The sequence below is a fragment of the Aquarana catesbeiana genome, linkage group LG01 (genome assembly GCF_042186555.1).
Source record: "Aquarana catesbeiana isolate 2022-GZ linkage group LG01, ASM4218655v1, whole genome shotgun sequence".
NCBI lineage: Eukaryota > Metazoa > Chordata > Amphibia > Anura > Ranidae > Aquarana > Aquarana catesbeiana.
Window position 1 is genome coordinate 766602302 of NC_133324.1, and position 24180 is coordinate 766626481.

Genomic DNA, 24180 nt, shown 5'->3' on the forward strand with positions numbered 1-24180 from the left:
GACAAATGCATTAAAATAAATTTAAAAATTGAGAGGAGTTATATCCAAAACTGTGATCCCTCAGAAGCTGCAATTCTCATGTATAACATTAATACAAAAAAGAAGATTTGGAAAATTAGAAACGCGCTATCATAAAATATTGACCAAAAATCAAACTGAACTCATGAGTACATCTGATAATGGTGAAAAATTCATAAATAATAATAAAATCAAAATCAAAAACTCCCCAAAAACTAAAATGTGCATGAACACATTGGATAGTGAAACCAAACATTAATAGGTCCGTGAGTATTGATTGAAGAGATAATATACCGGTACATCAATATAAAAAATTATAAGTCCATAATTTATATACTTGGATTGTGAATGTGAAAAAAGCAATCTAGTGAACAAATAAATGAAAAGCCACCCGTGCAAAAAATTAAAAGTCCATATAATACAAGCAAGCCATCCTCAGAAACACTGGATAAAAAACTGTGTTGAATCCACCACCAGATCAGCAGAAATGAACTCTTACCAGAGTTCCATGATCCCCCATAACAGAGGATCAGGGAATGCGTGTAAGGAAACACTGTATGGCTCCAAGGACATCGAGCACAATCACAGACGCCAGGCGGTCCCCTCCCAACCGATCAGATCATCATAAGGATCCTCCTCTGCTGCCACTTCCAGCAATGTCTCCTCTCTACTTCCTCCCGAGGAGACATTGCTGGAAGTGGCAGCAGAGGAGGATCCTTATGATGATCTGATCAGTTGGGAGGAGACCACTTGGCATCTGTGATTGTGCTCAATGCCCTTGGAGCCATACAGTGTTTCCTTACATGCATTCCCTGATCCTCTGTTATGGGGGATCATGGAACTCTGGTAAGAGTTCATTTCTGCTGATCTGGTGGTGGATTCAACACAGTTTTTTATCCAGTGTTTCTGAGGATGGCTTGCTCGTATTATATGGACTTTTAATTTTTTGCACGGGTGGTTTTTCATTTATTTGTTCACTAGATTGCTTTTTTCACATTCACAATCCAAGTATATAAATGATGGACTTATAATTTTTTTTTATATTGATGTATATTATCTCTTCAATCAATACTCACTGACCTATTAATGTTTGGTTTCACTATCCAATGTGTTCATGCACATTTTAGTTTTTGGGGAGTTTTTGATTTTCATTTTATTATTATTTATGAATTTTTCACCATTATCAGATGTACTCATGAGATCAGTTTGATTTTTGGTGAATATTTTATGATAGCGCGATTCTAATTTTTCAAAGATTTCTGCATGACACTACAACCAAAGGCTGCATTCAAGTGCACATAGTTGTTTTCTGAGTGCCCTGTGGAGACCTGCAAAAAATGCAGGTCTTTGCACAAATGTGAACAAGCCCCGAAGTTTACAGTAAGGTGCACTAGAAGAACCCCAAAAACCCGGCACTGGAAAAACTGTAAAAATGCAAAAAGGAATTTGAAACAAACAAAATGTTTTCACATATTGGGACTGCCTCACAAACCCAAAACATGGGCTTTAAGGTTTGTTTAAAATGAGTGCAAAGGAAAAGGTCCACTTAATTGTCCATCTTCCCACATGCTGCTTATACATTGATCAATCATAACATTATAACCACTAAATGATTATCTAATTACAATGGCATCTGAAAGTGGGTGGGATATATTGGGCAGCAAGTGAATATGTTGTCCCTGAAGATGATGTGTAAGAAAAAAATGGGCAAGTGTAAGAATTTGAGTGACTTTGACATGGGCTCAATCGCAATGGCTAGACGACTGGGTAAGAGCATCTTCAAAACTGGAACTTCTCTAGGATGTTCCCAGTCTGCAGTGGTCAGGACCTACGGAAACAGGGTCTTGGAGGCCAAGGTTCACTGATGTAGGTGGGGAGCGAAAGCTGGCTTGTGTAGTCTGATCCAATAGAAGAACTACTGTAGCTCAAACTGCTGAAAATGCTGAGTATTCACAGACTGGTCAGGGTGACCATGCTGACCCCTGTCCACAGGCAAAAGTGCCTACACTTGGCATGTGAGCATCAGAACTGGACCACAGAGCAGTGTAAAAAGGTGGCCTGGTTTGTTGAATCGTGTTTTCTTTTACATCATGTGGATGGCCGGATGCGTGGGCGTCACTTACTTGGGGAGGAGATGGCACCAGGATGCACTATGGGAAGTCTGATCCATGGAGGTCCCATCCTACAACTTACAGGACTTAAGGGATTTGCTACTGAATGGCTTGGTACCAGATACCACAGCATACCTTCAGGAACTAGTCATGACTTGATGGGTCAGGGCTGTTTTGGCAGCAAAAGGGTGACTTACTCAATATCGGGCGAGTGGTCAAAATGTTATGGTTGATGATTGTACATATTTTCTGTTCATTTTCCTGTCCCTTTTGCCCACCATATGACCCTGCATGTTTGACTCTCTTGTCTTCCTCCTTCATTGCAGTGCTGGGTGCTTAAATAGCACATCACTTTTACGCAGGGGCAGTGGAAAAGAGTAGTTAGATTCATACAATTCATGTTGGCTTGGAGCTTAAAAAGAGATTTTTTTGCCTTTCATCTGGGAACAAATGAAATGAAATGAAGAGAGAAGAAATGGAAGGTGAGACAGCACAGAAAGCACAGGCATCTGTGAATGCATAGCCATAGACATATAAATTATGTATTTATGCCCCTGCAGCCAAGTATTCTGTCAGAAATGCTGACAAAGCCCAATAACCATGCAATATTGTCAGTTTTGTATATTTTATCAATTAACAGTAAATACTATACCATAAAATACGTACACACAGTTTTGCAGTGTTCAAGCCATATTTCAAAACACATGGTTAGCGCATCTATCTGTGCCCGATATCTGACTGCATTTGTCTGCAAAGAATTCATGGATTTTTCCAACTCTGATATTCCAGAGCTAAAATTTCCCCTGAGTTGTTTTTTTAAAGATGATGTCAAGTTGTTCCATTTCTCTTGCTCTTTGTTTTCCTTAATGGCTTCTCTGTTCCTTGTGTTCTCTTCTTTTATTTGATCCCCTTTTTTCATCTGAGACAAAAGAATGGGTGAATTCAGCTGTCATTAATTACTTACTGTCATCTTATAATTTGCAGAAAATCTGGTTCTTGAGTTCTCACTTTATCATAAAATCTCATTCTTACTATAGTTTTCCTCAAAATAAATGAATGAAACACCAAAATATGTAAACAAAATATAATATTTGATGAACTGACACTTTAAACCATGCATTCAGAGGAACTTAGCAAGATCAAATGGTTTAGACTTAGATTGTATTTCATAACTCATGAAATAATAACAGCACAGCCAGAATAGGGACATATTTACCGCCCTTAGTTAATTTGTAGAATTTTGAGCCCAAACACTGCTACGCTGGGAGTACTTGGAGTAGAATCGGCCCAATTCCTCCCACAGGCAAACTGGGCATCCGAAACCTGTCATATCTATTTTCATTTCAAAGGTAATTCAATGCTGGACAATAATATGCAAGTTAGCAGACTGTAACCAGTTGGTATTCAAAGATATTAATACCTATAGAAAACTGTATCTGGGACATGGTCGTTAACATAATGACATCCCAGCAACCACACCCTAGACTGGATGATTGATCAAGTCATTTCTGTCAATACCCCCCTTACCAACAAGAAAAGGGGTCTGCCCTTGCAGTGGTCAGCTCTCATTTAACATCAAACCAAGGAACACTTGCTAAGTCGTATGAGAGCCAATGTACCATTCTGCTTGATCGCTTGGACTCTGCTGAACCAGGGCATTGTTAAAGTGTTACTAAACCCAGGACCCTGCATTCACTCTACCTGGTCTCCCACAGTACACAGAACATGGAAATGCTATTATTTTAGTAAATATAAACTGCTAAATACATTTTTTCATCAGCGGTATATAGCAGTCTTGTGATTTCTATCAGTTCCTGGTGAAGCTTGTAGGAGAAGTTTTCATACTGCATTGGGCTGTCCTATGAGGCTGCAGGACTCCTGACCCTCTGTCTGGACAATGCTGATTGGCCCTGTGCTAATCACATGCACTCTCTCAAGAAAAAAAAAACCTCTCTAGCAATACATACCAAACTGAGCATGTGTAGCATGACTCTAAAGGCTCTGTCCTATCTGGACTTGTCCAGGGGGACAGTGCAGGGAGGGGATAATCTGTACATTCAAGATCAAGCAGCCTTTTACACAATGCAGATGATTAACCCCTTAGGTTCCACAGTGAGTATAACAAGCATGCTTTACCGCATATACAGATTGATTTACTAATATAGGTTTAGTAACACTTTAGGCATTCTCACCCTCAACTCCTTTTTATTTCTCTGTTGCAATATTGTCTCTGTTTCTTTGTAATACTTTTTTTTTTGTAAATATTTTATTTGCAACATTTTGACCTTTTCATTATTAAACCATATTTTGAAAAGTGTTAAAATTGTCTCTAATGTGCTAACACAAACTAAAAGAATCCCTGTCTCTTAACCACTTGACGACCGCCTCACGCCGATGTACGTCGGCAAGGCGGCACGGACAGGCAAAATCACGTACAGGGTACGTGATTTGCCTTCCGCGGGTGGGGGGTCCGATCGGACCCCCCCCCCGCCGCCCGAGGCGGTCCCGTTCTGTCCCCCGGCGATCAGAGACGAGGGGGAGGCCATCCGTTCGTGGCCCCCCCCTCGCGATCGCCGCCGGCCAATGGGAACACTCCTTTGCTGCTGTATGCTAAACAGCAGCAAAGGAAGTGATGTAATCTCCCCTCGGGTCGGTAGTTTCCGTTCCGGCCCGAGGAGAGAAGACATGTGAGTGAGTGCACCAACACACACACACACAGTAGAACATGCCAGGCACACATTACACCCCGATCCCCCCCCCGATCGCCCCCCGATCCCCCCCCAATCACCCCCCCCCCCTGTCACAAACTGACACCAGCAGTTTTTTTTTTTTGTTTTTTTTTTTTCTGATTACTGCTGTGTCAGTTTGTGACAGTTACTGTGTTAGCACAGTTACTGTTACCCCCCTGTAGGTCTAGGGTACCCCCCTAACCCCCCCTAATAAAGTTTTAACCCCTTGATCACCCCCTGTCACCAGTGTCGCTAAGCGATCATTTTTCTGATCGCTGTATTAGTGTCGCTGGTGACGCTAGTTAGTGAGGTAAATATTTAGGTTCGCCGTCAGCGTTTTATAGCGTCAGGGACCCCTATATACTACCTAATAAATGTTTTAACCCCTTGATTGCCCCCTAGTTAACCCTTTCACCACTGATCACTGTATAACCGTTACGGTTGACGCTGGTTAGTTTTTTTTTTTTTATAGTGTCAGGGCACCCGCCGTTTATTACCGAATAAAGGTTTAGCCCCCCGATCGCCCGGCGGTGATATGCGTCGCCCCAGGCAGCGTCAGATTAGCGCCAGTACCGCTAACACCCACGCACACAGCATGCGCCTCCCTTAGTGGTATAGTATCTGATCGGATCAATATCTGATCTAATCAGATCTATACTAGCGTCCCCAGCAGTTTAGGGTTCCCAAAAACGCAGTGTTAGCGGGATCAGCCCAGATACCTGCTAGCACCTGCGTTTTGCCCCTCCGCCCAGCCCACCCAATTGCAGTATCGATAGATCACTGTCACTTACAAGGCACTAAACGCATAACTGCAGCGTTCGCAGAGTCAGGCCTGATCCCTGCGATTGCTAACAGTTTTTTTGGTAGCATTTTGGTGAACTGGCAAGCACCAGCCCCAGGCAGCGTCAGGTTAGCGCCAGTACCGCTAACACCCACGCACGCACCGTACACCTCCCTTAGTGGTATAGTATCTGAACGGATCAATATCTGATCCGATCAGATCTATACTAGCGTCACCAGCAGTTTAGGGTTCCCAAAAACGCAGTGTTAGCGGGATCAGCCCAGATACCTGCTAGCACCTGCGTTTTGCCCCTCCGCCCGGCCCAGCCCAGCGCACCCAAGTGCAGTATCGATCGATCACTGTCACTTACAGAACACTAAACGCATAACTGCAGCGTTCGCAGAGTCAGGTCTGATCCCTGCGATCGCTAACAGTTTTTTTTGTAGCGTTTTGGTGAACTGGCAAGCACCAGCCCCAGGCAGCGTCAGGTTAGCGCCAGTACCGCTAACACCCACGCACGCACCGTACACCTCCCTTAGTGGTATAGTATCTGAACGGATCAATATCTGATCCGATCAGATCTATACTAGCGTCACCAGCAGTTTAGGGTTCCCAAAAACGCAGTGTTAGCGGGATCAGCCCAGATACCTGCTAGCACCTGCGTTTTGCCCCTCCGCCCGGCCCAGCCCAGCGCACCCAAGTGCAGTATCGATCGATCACTGTCACTTACAGAACACTAAACGCATAACTGCAGCGTTCGCAGAGTCAGGTCTGATCCCTGCGATCGCTAACAGTTTTTTTTGTAGCGTTTTGGTGAACTGGCAAGCACCAGCCCCAGGCAGCGTCAGGTTAGCGCCAGTACCGCTAACACCCACGCACGCACCGTACACCTCCCTTAGTGGTATAGTATCTGATCGCATCAATATCTGATCCGATCAGATCTATACTAGCGTCACCAGCAGTTTAGGGTTCCCAAAAACGCAGTGTTAGCGGGATCAGCCCAGATACCTGCTAGCACCTGCGTTTTGCCCCTCCGCCCGGCCCAGCCCACCCAAGTGCAGTATCGATTGATCACTGTCACTTACAAAACACTAAACGCATAACTGCAGCGTTCGCAGAGTCAGGCCTGATCCCTGCGATCGCTAACAGTTTTTTGGTAGCGTTTTGGGGAACTGGCAAGCGCCAGCGGCCTAGTACACCCCGGTCGTAGTCAAACCAGCACTGCAGTAACACGTGGTGACGTGGCGAGTCCCATAAGTGCAGTTCAAGCTGGTGAGGTGGCAAGCACAAGTAGTGTCCCGCTGCCACCAAAAAGACAAACACAGGCCCGTCGTGCCCATAGTGCCCTTCCTGCTGCATTCGCCAATCCTAATTGGGAACCCACCACTTCTGCAGCGCCCATACTTCCCCCATTCACATCCCCAACCAAATGCAGTCGGCTGCATGAGAGGCATTTTCTTTATGTCCTCCCGAGTACCCCTACCCAGCGAACCCCCCAAAAAAGATGTTGTGTCTGCAGCAAGTGCGGATATAGGCGTGACACCCGCTATTATTGTCCCTCCTGTCCTGACAATCCTGGTCTTTGCATTGGTGAATGTTTTGAACGCTACCATTCACTAGTTGAGTATTAGCGTAGAGTACAGCATTGCACAGACTAGGCACACTTTCACAGGGTCTCCCAAGATGCCATCGCATTTTGAGAGACCCGAACCTGGAACCGGTTACCGTTATAAAAGTTAGTTACAAAAAAAGTGTAAAAAAAAAAAAAATATGAAATAAAAAAAAAATAGTTGTCGTTTTATTGTTCTCTCTCTCTCTATTCTCTCTCTCTATTGTTCTGCTCTTTTTTACTGTATTCTATTCTGCAATGTTTTATTGTTATTGTTATTGTTATTATGTTTTATCATGTTTGTTTTTCAGGTGTGTAATTATTTATACTTTACTGTTTACTGTGCTTTATTGTTAACCATTTTTTTGTCTTCAGGTACGCCATTCACGACTTTGAGTGGTTATACCAGAATGATGCTTGCAGGTTTAGGTATCATCTTGGTATCATTCTTTTCAGCCAGCGGTCGGCTTTCATGTAAAAGCAATCCTAGCGGCTAATTAGCCTCTAGACTGCCTTTAAAAGCCGTGGGAGGGAATGCCCCCCCCACCCCCACCGTCTTCCGTGTTTTTCTCTGGCTCTCCTGTCTCAACAGGGAACCTGAGAATGCAGCCGGTGATTCAGCCAGCTGACCATAGAGCTGATCAGAGACCAGAGTGGCTCCAAACATCTCTATGGCCTAAGAAACCGGAAGCTACGAGTATTTCATGACTTAGATTTCGCCGGATGTAAATAGCGCCATTGGGAAATTGGGGAAGCATTTTATCACACCGATCTTGGTGTGGTCAGATGCTTTGAGGGCAGAGGAGAGATCTAGGGTCTAATAGACCACAATTTTTTCAAAAAAGAGTACCTGTCACTACCTATTGCTATCATAGGGGATATTTACATTCCCCGAGATAACAATAAAAATGATTAAAAAAAAAATATGAAAGGAACAGTTTAAAAGTAAGATTAAAAAAGCAAAAAAATAATAAAGAAAAAAAAAAAAAAAAAAAAAAGCACCCCTGTCGCCCCCTGCTCTCGCGCTAAGGCGAACGCAAGCGGCGGTCTGGCGTCATATGTAAACAGCAATTGCACCATGCATGTGAGGTATCACCGCGAAGGCCAGATCGAGTGCAGTAATTTTTTCCAGTAGACCTCCTCTGTAAATCTAAAGTGGTAACCTGTAAAGGCTTTTGAAGGCTTTTAAACATGTATTTATTTTGTTGCCACTGCACGTTTGTGCGCAATTTTAAAGCATGTCATGTTTGGTATCCATGTACTCGGCCTAAGATCATCTTTTTTATTTCATCAAACATTTGGGCAATATAGTGTGTTTTAGTGCATTAAAATTTAAAAAAGTGTGTTTTTTCCCCAAAAAATGCGTTTGAAAAATCGCTGCGCAATTACTGTGTGAAAAAAAAAAATGAAACACCCACCATTTTAATCTGTAGGGCATTTGCTTTAAAAAAATATATAATGTTTGGGGGTTCAAAGTAATTTTTTTGCAAAAAAAAAAAACTTTTTCATGTAAACAATAAGTGTCAGAAAGGGCTTTGTCTTCAAGTGGTTAGAAGAGTGAGTGATGTGTGACATAAGCTTCTAAATGTTGTGCATAAAATGCCAGGACAGTTCAAAACCCCCCCAAATGACCCCATTTTGGAAAGTAGACACCCCAAGCTATTTGCTGAGAGGCATGTCGAGTCCATGGAATATTTTATATTGCGACACAAGTTGCGGGAAAGAGACAAATTTTTTTTTTTTTTTTTTTTTTTGCACAAAGTTGTCACTAAATGATATATTGCTCAAACATGCCATGGGAATATGTGAAATTACACCCCAAAATACATTCTGCTGCTTCTCCTGAGTACGGGGATACCACATGTGTGAGACTTTTTGGGAGCCTAGCCGCGTACGGGACCCCGAAAACCAAGCACCGCCTTCAGGCTTTCTAAGGGCGTGAATTTTTGATTTCACTCTTCACTGCCTATCACAGTTTCGGAGGCCATGGAATGCCCAGGTGGCACAAAACCCCCCCAAATGACCCCATTTTGGAAAGTAGACACCCCAAGCTATTTGCTGAGAGGTATAGTGAGTATTTTGCAGACCTCACTTTTTGTCACAAAGTTTTGAAAATTGAAAAAAGAAAAAAAAAATGTTTTTTCTTGTCTTTCTTCATTTTCAAAAACAAATGAGAGCTGCAAAATACTCACCATGCCTCTCAGCAAATAGCTTGGGGTGTCTACTTTCCAAAATGGGGTCATTTGGGGGGGTTTTATGCCACCTGGGCATTCCATGGCCTCCGAAACTGTGATAGGCAGTAAAGAGTGAAATCAAAAATTTTCACCCTTAGAAATCCTGAAGGCAGTGATTGGTTTTCGGGGTCCCGTACGCGGCTAGGCTCCCAAAAAGTCCCACACATGTGGTATCCCCATACTCAGGAGAAGCAGCTAAATGTATTTTGGGGTGCAATTCCACATATGCCCATGGCCTGTGTGAGCAATATATCATTTAGTGACAACTTTATGAAAAAAAAAAAAAAAGTGTCACTTTCCCGCAACTTGTGTCAAAATATAAAATATTCCATGGACTCAATATGCCTCTCAGCAAATAGCTTGGGGTGTCTACTTTCCAAAATGGGGTCATTTTGGGGGGTTTTGTGCCACCTGGGCATTCCATGGCCTCCGAAACTGTGATAGGCAGTGAAGAGTGAAAGCAAAAATTTACACCCTTAGAAATCCTGAAGGCGGTGATTGGTTTTCGGGGCCCCGTACGCGGCTAGGCTCCCAAAAAGTCCCACACATGTGGTATCCCCGTACTCAGGAGAAGCAGCTGAATGTATTTTGGGGTGCAATTCCACATAGGCCCATGGCCTGTGTGAGCAATATATCATTTAGTGACAACTTTTTGTAAATATTTTTTTTTTTTTTTTTTTTTGTCATTTTTCAATCACTTGGGACAAAAAAAATAAATATTCAATGGGTTCAACATGCCTCTCAGCAATTTCCTTGGGGTGTCTACTTTCCAAAATGGGGTCATTTGTGGGGGTTTTGTACTGCCCTGCCATTTTAGCACCTCAAGAAATGACATAGGCAGTCATAAACTAAAAGCTGTGTAAATTCCAGAAAATGTACCCTAGTTTGTAGACGCTATAACTTTTGCGCAAACCAATAAATATACGCTTATTGACATTTTTTTTACCAAAGACATGTGGCCGAATACATTTTGGCCTAAATGTATGACTAAAATTTAGTTTATTGGATTTTTTTTATAACAAAAAGTAGAAAATATCATTTTTTTTCAAAATTTTCGGTCTTTTTCCGTTTATAGCGCAAAAAATAAAAACCGCAGAGGTGATCAAATACCATCAAAAGAAAGCTCTATTTGTGGGAAGAAAAGGACGCAAATTTCGTTTGGGTACAGCATTGCATGACCGCGCAATTAGCAGTTAAAGCGACGCAGTGCCAAATTGGAAAAAGACCTCTGGTCCTTAGGCAGCATAATGGTCCGGGGCTCAAGTGGTTAAAGAGCACTACTGTAGTGTAAATCTCTGAATATACCTGTCTGCGGTGACTGTGTGTTATAGACATTTATTCTAAAGTCATAAGTTGCTATTGCTAATCTTGTGAAGGTTTACTACTTCTCTATAAAAGTAGTTGGTTGTGGCAGTTTAAAGCGTTAATTGCTTAGTTAACTAAACCCATTAACAATTGCTCTAAATCTCGTGGTACTTAGATTTTGGTCCTCAAAAGCTGGAAAATCTTTGTGCAGGGTGAGGCTGAGAGTGTCATTGTTGACACACAGTGACAGCATGGTGTGAGGTTGACCACAAGTTGGTGAAAAGGGCAGTGGTTTGACACCGCGTTTGTCACAGTTGTAACCTATGTCAACCATTTATTGCTGCTTTTCTTTCGATTTGTCAGATTTCTTTTCATTACCTTTCTATTTGGCAAAAGTCAAATTTGTCAATGCTTTCTGTGCCTTGGTTTTTAAGAAAGTTTGCGGGCTTAGATATCAGGGAATACCTGTTAGCCAGCGGTTTCAGGCATCTACTATCTGCTAGCACATGGCCCTGCTCACAGACTCATGGATGGGTGTGTGTCTGCGTGCAGGTACTGTATGTATACATTTGTGCTTGTGCTTCACAGTGCATGCACCAGTGCGCAAGCACACCCAGCATTACCAATTGTTTTAAACAGCCTATTTAAAGCACAGCCTAGCTCAGAGTCAGTGCTGGCCTTCAGCAGGTTATCTATGAGCTGACCTGTGCTTCTTGTGTATTTACAATTGCAGGCCCAGCTTTGCTTCTGACCTGTCTCTAGACTTCTTATCCTCTGGTTCCTGACTTCGACCATTTTTCTTACCCTGATCCTTCCTATGATTTAATAGTCAACCTGTTACTGACCCTAGCCTGTTCATCAACTACCTTTGTCTCGGTGCTTCAATATCCACTGGAAGTCCCAACTGGCCTACTGTGTTATCTGACTGCTGTCTCCTCTGTGGAACACCACTACCTGCCTATTGATGTCACCGGCTGCCTCTGCCATTCTTTATCTGCTTTGATACTCTAGTTCTTCGTTTCTCACTGCCTGTGGCTTTTGCTGAGCTTTCTGCTGGTTCTGCCCAACTGTTTCAATTGAATCTCCATCCATCCATGAAGCAACTCCATCCAACACTCGTGTAACTCCTGCACCTCAGCACTATCTTTCTCGCTTCCAGGGGCACTTGAGATAAAGAAATAAGAGAGACCACCCTGAACATTTCAGTCTCCTACCAGGTATGTGATCAGTCTTATAGGATGAGAGGATGGGTAATTGTATCCATATTGCGTTTGCTACTGGCTACAGACATTAACATTGGATACATGTAGAAAATGTAATCAAGGTACAGCTATCCATGCAGATGTTTTTTAAAGCTGCATGTGAGCTGAAACAGATCAGAAGACAGAATGTGGAAACACCACACACCGGAATCCAGCAGTAAAGATATGGCTTCAGCCTGAACTCCTCCTGGCTATGCTCCTCTATATCTCTATGCCAATATCTTTCCTTTCATTTCTATTTTATATCAAATGGGTTGTTTTACAAGGTTAAGGTTTACATATACTTTAAGGTAACCCTGTCCTAATACATTCCAGAGTGGATAAAGTACAGCAGGGGCAGGCAACCTTAAAGAGGTGGAAGTCTACCTGAATGACATGGGAGAAAGTCAAAGATCACCGGGCACAGTGTTGCCTCCTTACACCTGATTTAAACCTTTAATGGCCATACTACCTTGTAGCAATCGCGTGCATTGCACAGCAATCATATCGCCTCCTCACCACCTGTCAAACACACTCGGATCACTTTTAAGGGGAGCAGCAGTGCCTGCTGCACTTGTGATGAACCCTTACTGTTCTGAACACTTATAAGGCTGCTTTCACGCTGATGCACTGCGGTTTACCCACACCACAGGTGCAGCACAGTACATCTGCAACTTTCCTGGGTCAGCTGCACTTTGCCAGAGACTTCTACTATATCCTGCAAGTGTGGTGCACTTTCTGATCGCACACAAAAACTCTTGCATGCACTACCCTTTCAGAATATAATAGAAGTCTATGGCTAAGTGCAGCAAACCCGCAGGAAATCTGCAGTTACACTGCACTGCACCTGCGGTGTGGTAAACTGCAGTGCATCAGTGTGAAAGCAGCCCTATACTATTATGACCAGTGTATTGCTTCACACTGACCTGAAGATCTCTTCTTTCCTGCTGCTGGCACCACTCTGGAGACTGCTACCTGGGATAAGAGGTGGAGTGCAGTTGCTATCACTCCGCATGGGACAGGAGCCAGCACTACAGAGGAGGCATCGGCTTATGTGGCTCTTGATCCCTACTACAGATCCAACTTTACAAGTTGTCCCTCTTCATTGCACTCTGTTTGATGCTCTGGAATGGCGGGTCAGCAAGCCCAGACTGTGATCCACCAGTCACCAGACTGCGATCTACTGATTGCTGACACCCCGAAGTACAGCATTTAGTGAGCATGTGCCAATATTCGTTATAAATTTTGGGGAGCAGATAAAGGTGAAATTATTGATGACTCAGCTTGGATTACTGAATATTACTTCTGTGGGCTGGCTTGAATGGGGTATTGCTTTTTCTAACAGTATATCAAGATCATGTCGGAAAATGTGTATGCGTGTAGAGACACATTCCCAAAATTTGCATGTTATGTCACTTTTTTAAACCACAGGGGACGCATGAGAATTGTGCACACTACCTCCCACGGGTTACCGATACAGCAGTTTCTTATACTGTGAACGTCTCTGCACCTTATTTAGGAAGCATTACATTCTCTACTGCTTTCTTTTGTAATGTGGCAATATTTTTCTTTAATTTTCACCTTTCTCTGGTAATATGGCAGCCTGTAGTGTTCTGTAGTCCCTTGTAATGTGGCAATATTTTGCATGGTGCAACATACTATTTTAATGTATTACAAGACTCCAATAAAATAATTGTACAATATTGCTGATTTGCCAGACAATTCCGACGTAAGTCATGACAGCTGCCTTTTGCAACATAACGAGCATTATTTATAGAAACAAGTTGGGTAATAATTACAACAGTAAAGATTTAACTCAGAACTAAAAAAAAATTTATTTATTTATTTTAGTTTTTATATATATTTATTTAGTTTTTTTTACAAACACAGGCACACACACATATAACGAGTGAGAGGAGGGACTAACCCCCTCAGTCTGCAAAAGCAGTCAACAACTGTCCAACCAGTGCTGGACTTTCCTATTAGAAATCCCAGAATGTTCTGCAAACACAGCAAAAGCATGTAGTAGAAATGTTTGTTTGTAAAAAAAAATAAAAATATACAAATAATGAACACACATCAGTTTATATAAACCTTTTTTTTAAAAAGATATGAAATACAATTGACAAACATTATAGTTTCTCTTTAATTGTGAATAGCCATTTATAATGCAATATCTGTACGGTACTCACCTGAGGTGTTTTTTTCTTATCAGGAGCTTTATGAACATACTTTTTCTCTTCTGGTTGATCTTTTTGCACTACTATTTTTGTTGAAGTTTTCACCCCTAATGTTTGTCCATATCGATGATTATGTAGCTGGAGTTGTTGGTATTTTTTTAATGCCTTTTTGTCTTTCAGCATGTCTGCCCAAAAACAGGTTTCAAATTATTCTAATATAATGAGCTGTGCAAGTATAGATTTAAAGAATAATAGTATGAATTCATAGATAGCAAGGTCTATTTATGAACTTTTCTGAATGAACTAGCTGTCAAGTTCAAAAAGCTGGCAACTACAGGCCAGTGAGTTTAACATCTGTTATAATTAGAAAAAATAAACAAGGCCTGACTGCTGAGGGTATGAGATTCTAACTGCACCACATCCCTTGTTACTGTATATTCAAGAGGTCAAGTATTTTAGGATGGGATTTTTAACCGATTGCCGACCAGCCGCCATCATTTTACTGCGGCAAGTCGGCACGATCCCACGAACCATCGTAACTGTACGTCAGCTAGCGGGATCAGGATAGCAGGTGCACACACACGCCCGCTGCACTGCGGGGGTGCTGATGCTCGTGGCCGACGGTCGCGATGACCCCCCGGCCATGAGCGAGCGCGAGGGACAGAACACGGAAGTGTGTGTGTAAACACACAAATCCCTGTTCTGTTCTGACAGATCGTCTGTTCCTATTAGCTAGGAACCACCATCCGTCACTTCCTCTAGTCAGTTCCCTCCCCCTTCAGTTAGAACCACCTCCCAGGGAACACAATTAACCCCTTGATCGCCCCCTAGTATTAACCCCTTCATTGCCAGTGACATTTTTACAGTAATCAATGCATTTTTATAGCACTGATCGCTGTATAAATGCAATGGTCCCAAAAATGTGTCAAAATTGTCTAATGTGTCCGCCATAATGTCGCAGTCAGGATAAAAATCACAGATCACCGCCATTACTAGTAAAAAAATAATAATAATAAAAAAAAAAATAAATCTATCCCCTATTTTGTACACGCTATAACTTTTGTGCAAACCAATCAATATACACTTGTTGCGATTTTTTTTTACCAAAAATATGTAGAAGAATACATATCGACCTAAACTGAGAAAAAATTTGCTTTAAAAAAAAATTTTAAAATTGGGATATTTATTATAGAAAAATAGTACAAAATATTGTGTTTTTTTCAAAATTGTCGCTCTTTTTTTATTTATAGCGTAAAAAATAAAAACCGCAGAGGTGATCAAATACCACCAAACGAAAGCTCTATTTGTGGGAAAAAAAGGACCTCAATTTTGTTTGGGTGCAGCGCCGCACGACCGCGCAATTGTCAGTTAAAGTGACGCAGTGACGAATCACAAAAAATGGCCTGGTCACTCAGCAGCCAAATCTTCCGGGGCTGAAGTGGTTAAGGTGCATTTTGGAGTACCAAAAACTACAATTATATTAAATAAAATTTTTTTTTTTTTTTACCAAGGTTCTAAGTGCATACATATAGTTATTACAGTAAAAAACACAAGCACAGACACTTTTTGGTATATGTTTGTTGTGTTGATAATTCTAGGTGCACTTAATTTCTTTTACATGTTTTGCCAAGATGGCTTCTTCAGGAATTGTTCAAGGGAGTACCCCTAAGATGGAATAAGGGGGTGGAGCCACCCACCTCAGGCTTCAGTTGAATCTCCCAAACTTCCCTTAGAGCCCTTTCACACGGAAAGCGCCCGGGTGTCGGCAGTAAAGTGGCGCTTTTTTTACCGCTGCTTTACTATCGTTTTAGTGGCGCTATTTGTTAAAACCGCCCCGCTAGCAGTTGAAAAAGGCTTAAATCCACCCGCAAAATGCCACTGCGGCGGCACTTTGCCGGCGGTATGGACGGTGCTGCCCCATTGTTTTCAATGGGCAGGGGCACTTTGGGAGCGATGTATTCAGCACTGCAAAGAAGCTGCTGGCAGGCCTTTTTGTGACGCCCTGCAAGCGCAGCTCCCCAATGTGAAAGCACTCGGGCTTTCACACTGGGATTGCAGCTGAGGCTTTTTTCAGGCCCTTTACAGGCGCTATTTTTAGCGCTAAAGCGCCTGAAAAACGCCTCCAGTGTGAAAGGGGTCTTATTCCATCTTGGGGGTACTCCCTCCCCCATACTAACGGTATCAATCCCATCTTCATCTGGGTATAGCCAATGGCATCTGTGGTATGTGGCTTGAACTACATGGAACAATGTATAAACATTTGTAGTTAATTTCCTTTTGTATGTTTATTAATTGCTTTTTCTTTATTTAGTTTATGTTGTTAGCACTTAAACAATTCCTGAAGAAGCCATCTTGGCAAAACATGTAGAACAAAAATTAAGTGCACCTAGAATTATCAACAACACAACAAACATATATATAAAAAAAGTCTGTACTTGTCTTTTTTTACTGTAATGACTATATGTATGCACATAGAACCTTTTAACCTTGTTAAAATAAAGTTCATGTTTTTATGCAATATAATTGTGGTTTTTGGTACTCAAAATGCATCTTAAAAATCCCATCCTACAATACTTGACCTCTTAAATCTGTTATAATTAGAGTGATGTAATCACTCCTAATAAGAAATATCAATAATAATTTAAAACACACAGTTTGCTGGGCCCAAAGCAGCATTGCCTTTCCTGAGGACAAATTATGTCAGACTAGTCTAATTGAATTCTGTGACTATATCATTAATGTTTTGGACCAGGGTGGTGCTGTGGAAATAGCATATCTTGATTTCAACAAAGCATTTAAAACAGTTCCACATAATGGTCTCATGAAAAAGTTGTACAAGTCAGAACTTAAAGCGGTAGTAAACTCTTAACCACTTAAGGACCGAGCCTCTTTCTGAGATTTTTTGTTTACAAGTTAAAAACAATTTTTTTTTGCTAGAAAATGACTTGGAACCCCCAAACATTATACATTTTTTTCTAACACTCTAGAGAATAAAATGACGGTCGTTGCAATACTTTCTGTCACACCATATTTGCGCAGAGGTCTTACAAGCGCTTATAAACATGCGCATATATGAATTTAAAAAATAAGACAACAGTAAAGTTAGCCCAATTTTTTTTAATATTGTGAAAGATAATGTTACGCTGAGTAAATTGATACCCAACATGTCGCGCTTCAAAATTGCGCCCACTCGTGAAATGGCGACAAACTTTTACCCTTAAAAATCTCCATAGGCGACGTTTAAAAAATTCTAAAGGTTGCTAGAATTATTGTTCTTGCTCTACCGATCGTGGCGATACCTCACATGTGTGGTTTGAACACTGTTTTTTTATATGCGGGCGCTACTCACGTATGCGTTTGCTTCTGCACGCGAGGTCTGCGGGACGGGTCGTATTTAAAAAAAAAATTTTCTTATTTATTTTACCTTTTTTATTTTTACACTGTTCTTTTAAAAAAAAATTGTGTCACTTTTATTCTTATTACAAGGAATGTAAACATCCCTTTTAATAGAAAAAAAGCATGACAGGGCCTCTTAAATAAAAGATCTGGGGTAAAAAAAAAAAAATGGCCCTTTAAGAGCTATGGGCGGAAGTTTTGACGTCACTTCCCTGCAATGGTATGGAAACGGGTGGGGGCCATCTTCCCCTCACTTGTCTCCATGCCTAGCAGGAAGAAGGATCCAATCGCCTCTGCTGCTGCCCATGGCTCCGCCGCAGGGCACTGTAGCGCGGCGGGAGACCACTATTATCGGAAACCGGACCACCCACCGAAGAAGAGGATACCAGGGTTATGGCAGCTAAGTTAGGACGTATATCGGCGTGAGGCAGTCCGGAAGTGGTTAAATTCAAAAACATGTGGGCCTCCAGGCACTACTACATTATGACAGACATACCTTACAATAAAGCCCTCCAGCGGCATGCTGTCACCACTCTCGGCACTTCCATCCACTTTCATGCTCTCCATCTATTTGAATGGGCAGACCACAATGTTGTCACTCCCACGCATGTGCACAGAAGACAGGGCTCTGAAGGATTGGCACACCGGCTGCTTTAAGTGTGAATATCTCTTATATATATATATGTCATTTATACAGTGACAGTGCATTACACTGATCACTGTATTGGTGTCACTAGTCCTCAAAAAGTGTCACTTCATGTCAGATTTGTCCACTGCACTGTCCCGCTAAAAATCGCTGATCACCGCCATTACTAGCAAAAAATATTTAAAAAAATGAAAAGTTCCTAAATCTATCCCATAGTTTGTAGACACTATAACTTTTGTGCAAACCAATCAATATACACTTATTGGGATTTTGTTACCAAAAATATGTAGCAGAAAACATATTGGCCTAAATTGATGAAGAAATTCAGTTTTTTTTTTTTTTTTTAAATATTGGGAATGTTTTATAGCAGAAAGTAAAAATATTGTTTTTTTTTTTCAAAATTGTCGGTATTTTTTTGTTTATATCGCAAAAAATAAAAACCACAGAGGTGATTAAATACCACCAAAAGAAATCTCTATTTGTGGGGAAAAAAAGGACATACATTTTAATTTTGTATAGTGTCGCATGACCGCGCAATTGTCAGTTAAAGCAACGCAGTGCCGTATCACAAAAAATGGCCTGGTCATTAAGGGGGTAAAACCTTCCGGAGCTGAAGTGGTTAAATTGAGTTACTATGTGATTTTATTATACCTAATCAGTAATTAAATCAATACGATGACTCTATATAGTTTGTTCTGTTTACTCCTTACCATGTTGCTCATTCTTTGTCCTGTCATAGTCGTCACTTAGTAGCCGACCTGTATGCCAGTGCTTAAGTTCATCATATGTTTTTTTATTTACCAGTGAACAAAAAACAGGATCTTCGCTAAATTATAAGAAAATAAAGAAAGAAAGAAAGAATAAATGAATGCAGCATTTTTTGTGGACATGAATACAAAAGGTCATTAAATGTATCCAGACAACCCATTATAAATATATGTGTTTGTAGTAAATCAACCAGTATACAATATATTTGATTATTTATAACTGCTTCAAAAATTAAAATAATGTGTCTTTTTTCTATGTGGTTTTTGAATATGCAGGAATATACAAGCAAAAACTATTTAACTAAATAAGTTTATGCAAAGATCAGGGCATTATAATCAGACAGTCAGCTGGACTATATGAACATCTAGGCAATGACTAGAGGATTCTTTAGACGACTAGGGCAGTATACAAAGCTTTCTACCAGCAATATCTGACAGTTTGTTGGAATAAACATATGAGTTGGTATCTTGCTGTTTATGTCTACGGTTCACAAAGAAAAGTCAACACTAGTTCTCCAGTATATGGGCCCAGACTTCGAAATAAAATAAAAAATCATACTTTTCACTTCTTTTTTTTAGTCTTTGTTTTATTTCAGTGCTCTCCTGCAGCCCCTTTTCAGCAGCTTCCTGTCTACATGCACTCACTAAGGGTTTCCTTATGATGACAACAGGAGAGCATATGCCTGCATAATGTGTGTTGAAAAGGCCACTTGCACTCTTCATTGGAAGCCAGTGTGGCAGAGTGGGCACCAGTGTTGCCAACCTACCAGATTGAAATTTACTGACACAACACCCAAAATTTACTGGCACAGCCACGTTTTTACTGGCATTTCCAAAAGTTACAAAATTAGTTTTAAGTGCAAATTACAGTATTTAGGCTACAAACAAATACAATATGCAATTAGCATTATGATTTAAGGTAGATAATAAGGCAAAAAACATATTTCTTATTTTATTTTTGATATAGTAAGTAAGTAGCTCAGGGACCGGCCTCAGGAGGGCAAGAAATTAGAATGGGCGCGCACACACATAAAATTGACTCTCACAGTGACACTGACAGAAGTGTGCGCCAGCACAGATGATGATGACACCTCACTGACACAACACGTCCCCTCCTGAGTCACAGTGACAGTCTCTCTCCAAGCCAAGTGGTCCCTCCAGTCCACTCCAGTCTAAACAGCACTGTCAGTCCTGGTCCCAGCCTGCCTTGCTCCCATCCTGCAGATCCGCACACGAGGCTCTGGCCGCTCTGCTTGGCTCCCTTGCACCATGACATCACATGACATGCTCAGGCACCGCCTCCGCCAGAGCCGCCCGATCACACTGTAGCAAGCACTCGGATGGTCCCAGCCGGCTCCGGACCAAGCCGAGCGTCACAGCCATATTTTTTACCAGCAACCTTTTTCTTCTACTGGAATGAGAAAATTGCCTGTTTTTTACTGGCTGCTAGTAAAAATACTGACCGTTGGCAACACTGGTGGGCACACAGGGATAGAGAGCTGTGAATATTTAACAGGAAGGGCCTAAACAAGGACTTTCTTCACAGAATTACCAGGTATTATTTTAAAGAAAGCTCCAGATTTAGAAATAATGAAAATTACTTTTAAAATTACAACAAGTTAAGCTCATATAAGATTTTAGTGATTGGGTTTACATGAATTTTAACACAACATTGTCCCAACATTCTTCACATAAAAGACATAGCACAGTATTCGTAACAGAGTATTAAATATGTAACAGTAACATGTTTTACCTCAACAGTGGTAATTCCTTTATAGCATCCCCAGCATAATCTTCAATTATGTCACTTTGCATAGGTAACAAGCCTGTAGGAAGCATATCCTCTTGTTGCACTTGGGGGAAAAAAACAGAAAAAAAAAAAATAAAAAAAGTTTAAACAGCAGAAAGAATCGTTTGGCTGATTTTTCCTGTTCTGTGCTCATGAGTATGACCCCTAAATTCTATAAGACATGTTTCACCCCACCCACGGGGCTTATTCATGGAAGTAAGGATAACCCTGTAGTAGGAAGGGTATATATTGCATCATGGGCCACTATGGTGATTAATTAGCAAACAAGTGAAGGCTAAAGAGGGGGAGAGAGGAAAAACAAAGAGCGCTGTACAGGATAAAAAATTGAAATGGATTAGTATAGCCAGCAGCCGCTTTTGGTCTTCTTCATGTGTAGCAAAAATATATCATGCGTTACATAATTACATAATAGTAGAGGAGGTTAAAAAAAGTCCATCAAGTCCAACCTATGTGTGTAATTATATGTCAGTATTACATTGTATATTCCTGTATGTTGCGGTCGTTCAGGTGCTTATCTAATAGTTTTTTTAAACTATCGATGCTCCCCGCTGAGACCACCGCCTGTGGCATGGATTTTAAAGCGCATGTGACTCCCAAACTAGTAAGGAAGAAATTGGGAAGATCCCCCATCAGGAATGAAAACAAAAAGTAAAAATAAGAATGAAAATAAAGAGCGCTCTTAAATCCATGCCAACGCATAATATGTTTTCTGCTAGTTATACAGATCCATTTCACCTGTTTGTTTGCTAATTAATCCCATAGTGGCCCATGATGCAATATATACCCTTCTTATCACAGGGATATCCTTACCTCCATGACTAAGCCTAATGGGTGGGGGAAAACATGTCGGGGATGTGCCCTGGATGGAGTTAGGCTGAAGCTGCTATGGCTTATTACATGATGGGCTTGTATGGTGTCTGGTGCCAATTTAGACAGTAGTCAAATAACCTACCATGTCTTTGGAGTGAAGGAGCAAACCAGTGTGTTGGGTAGGTGCAGTGTAATGCAGCGGCAGAAAGCACACAGAGGGGTTGATTTACTAAAGGCAAATCCACTTTGTACTACAAGTGCACTACAAGTGCACTTGGAAGTGCAGTCGCTTTAGATCTGAGGGGAGGATCTGAAATAATGGGAAGCTCTGCTGATTTTATCATCCAATCATGTACAAGCAAAAATGCTGTTTTTTATTTTCCTTGCATGTCCCCCTCAGATCTACAGCGACTGCACTTCCAAGTGCACTTGTAGTGCAAAGTGGATTTGCCTTTAGTAAATAAACCTCAGAGTCTTGGATTACACAAAATGATGTATTGCAAAACTTGAAAACAGAACAACAGTCACAGCACGGAGGCCCTCCCATCTGGTGCACTTACAATAACCTTGGTACAGGTCAGCAGTGTGTAGGCCCGAGTAGAAGACAGCATCTGTTGAGGAAAGCAGAATGCGGCCTGGCCGGTCCAACCCCAAAGGGGAGCTTTTTGTAGATTAGATATAGGCCCTATGCTTTCCCTACTCCTTTGGAACCTCTCCCTACCCCAGTGCTGTCCCTGTCAAATGGGTGACCTGTCCCTGCACTAACCACATGCCTGAAAGTGCATCAAAACCTGGGAGCAGGGGATTAAAAAGACTGCTCACCCAGGATGACCACCAGGGTCACCTGGATCCAGTGCAACCAACCATATCTCTGTTCCAGGGGCCCAAAGAAACCATAGAGAAACCCAGTTTCTCTTGACTTCCTCCTCCAGCTACACTGCCATTCTGAGTTATTGGCCAGCTCTGCAATGATCTGGGCAGGAACCTGATACAGGCGCCCAGCACTTTCAAGTCTCTCTGCTCACTCAGCCAGGGGAAAGTTGGAGACATTCAATTTTGGCACCAGGGCCAGAGCTGATCCTAGCGGTGCCATGATGTTGCCTGCTCCTCCTTCTGCACCTGCTGCAAGAAGGGACATATCCTGCCGACTGCCACCAAGTGTGAGGGGGTGCAGTGTGGTGCAGCGGCAATAATTACCCAGACTCCGGTTGTGAAGAACAGAACTTGTATTAATGCAGAATCCAGTAATTCACAAAAAAAAAACAGACAGGAAAGCACTCGACTGGTAATACTCACGTCAAGTGACAGCAATGTGTAACAGAGCAGATCTCAGATGTGAAAAGAGCATCTGTCTTGAGGAGCAGAATGCGGCCTGGCCAGGCCTGACCCAAATGGGGAGTGCTCCAGGTAGGATGGTGTGTCCCTATCCTTTCCCTACTCATCTGGAATCTGTCCTTGCCACTATATTAATTTGTAAAGTGATTCCGAGCTACAGTGTAAAAGAACTTTTCACTATATAAAGCAAATCAATAAAAGTGTATAATTAATTCAACGGTCAAAAACGGTGCAAGTGTACTCAATAATACATTTATATATTCATAAAAAATCCCAGGGCAAATGATTCCAAATAGTAATAGTCTCTTAATCACGTTATCCAAACAATGTCCAAAAAAAGAAAAAATGTAAAGGAGCAGTTTCAATATAGGATGCAGTGGACAAGGAGAAGTTCAAATCCCATAAATGTGCTCACAGAGCCCTCACCTTCATAGCCTAATAGGATAGCATGTACTGTTGAATTGAGGTCGGTTACGTTGTGTTGCTCCAACTTCTACCACCAGGGGGTCCTCCGTGCCACCATATGTAAGATTATAATTGCCTGAGGCGCCAGCAAATAGCGGATCGAATTCTTATTTATGGCTATTTGCTGGCACCTCAGGCAATTATAATTTTACATATGGTGGCACGGAGGACCCCCTGGTGGTAGAAGTTGGAGCAACACAACGTAACCGACCTCAATTCAACAGTACATGCTATCCTATTAGGCTATGAAGGTGAGGGCTCTGTGAGCACATTTATGGGATTTGAACTTCTCCTTGTCCACTGCATCCTATATTGAAACTGCTCCTTTACATTTTTTCTTTTTTTGGACATTGTTTGGATAACGTGATTAAGAGATTATTACTATTTGGAATCATTTGCCCTGGGATTTTTTATGAATATATGAATGTATTATTGAGTACACTTGCACCGTTTTTGACCGTTGAATTAATTATACACTTTTATTGATTTGCTTTATATAGTGAAAAGTTCTTTTACACTGTAGCGCGGGATCACTTTACAAATTAATATATACTGAGAGTGGATTGTGATACACTGAAGATTCTGCTGCAGGCAGTTGCTGTTTAGTTATTTTGATTGCACCTAAAGCACTATATGCACTTTGAGATTGTATCACGTATGATAGGAACTTATACTTAATTTTAGTCCATTTATTAATTTATCATAGTAGCGCAAAGGCTCTTTATAGTTTCATTTATTGTCCC

The 24180-nt window shown here is 41.5% G+C and overlaps 1 protein-coding gene across 2 annotated transcripts in view; it reads right to left on the reverse strand.

Moving 5' to 3' along the window:
- The window catches only part of LOC141113204 (probable ATP-dependent RNA helicase DDX60), a 477260-nt gene that overhangs the window by 343654 nt on the left and 109426 nt on the right, over positions 1–24180 (reverse strand). For both annotated transcript variants that reach the window (XM_073606185.1, XM_073606175.1), the window contains exons 11-14: positions 20771–20870; positions 18961–19076; positions 14221–14393; positions 2796–3048 (exon numbers count right to left, since the gene is read on the reverse strand). In XM_073606185.1, the coding sequence (XP_073462286.1) occupies positions 2796–3048; positions 14221–14393; positions 18961–19076; positions 20771–20870 (642 nt within the window). The remainder of the gene's footprint in view (positions 1–2795; positions 3049–14220; positions 14394–18960; positions 19077–20770; positions 20871–24180) is intronic.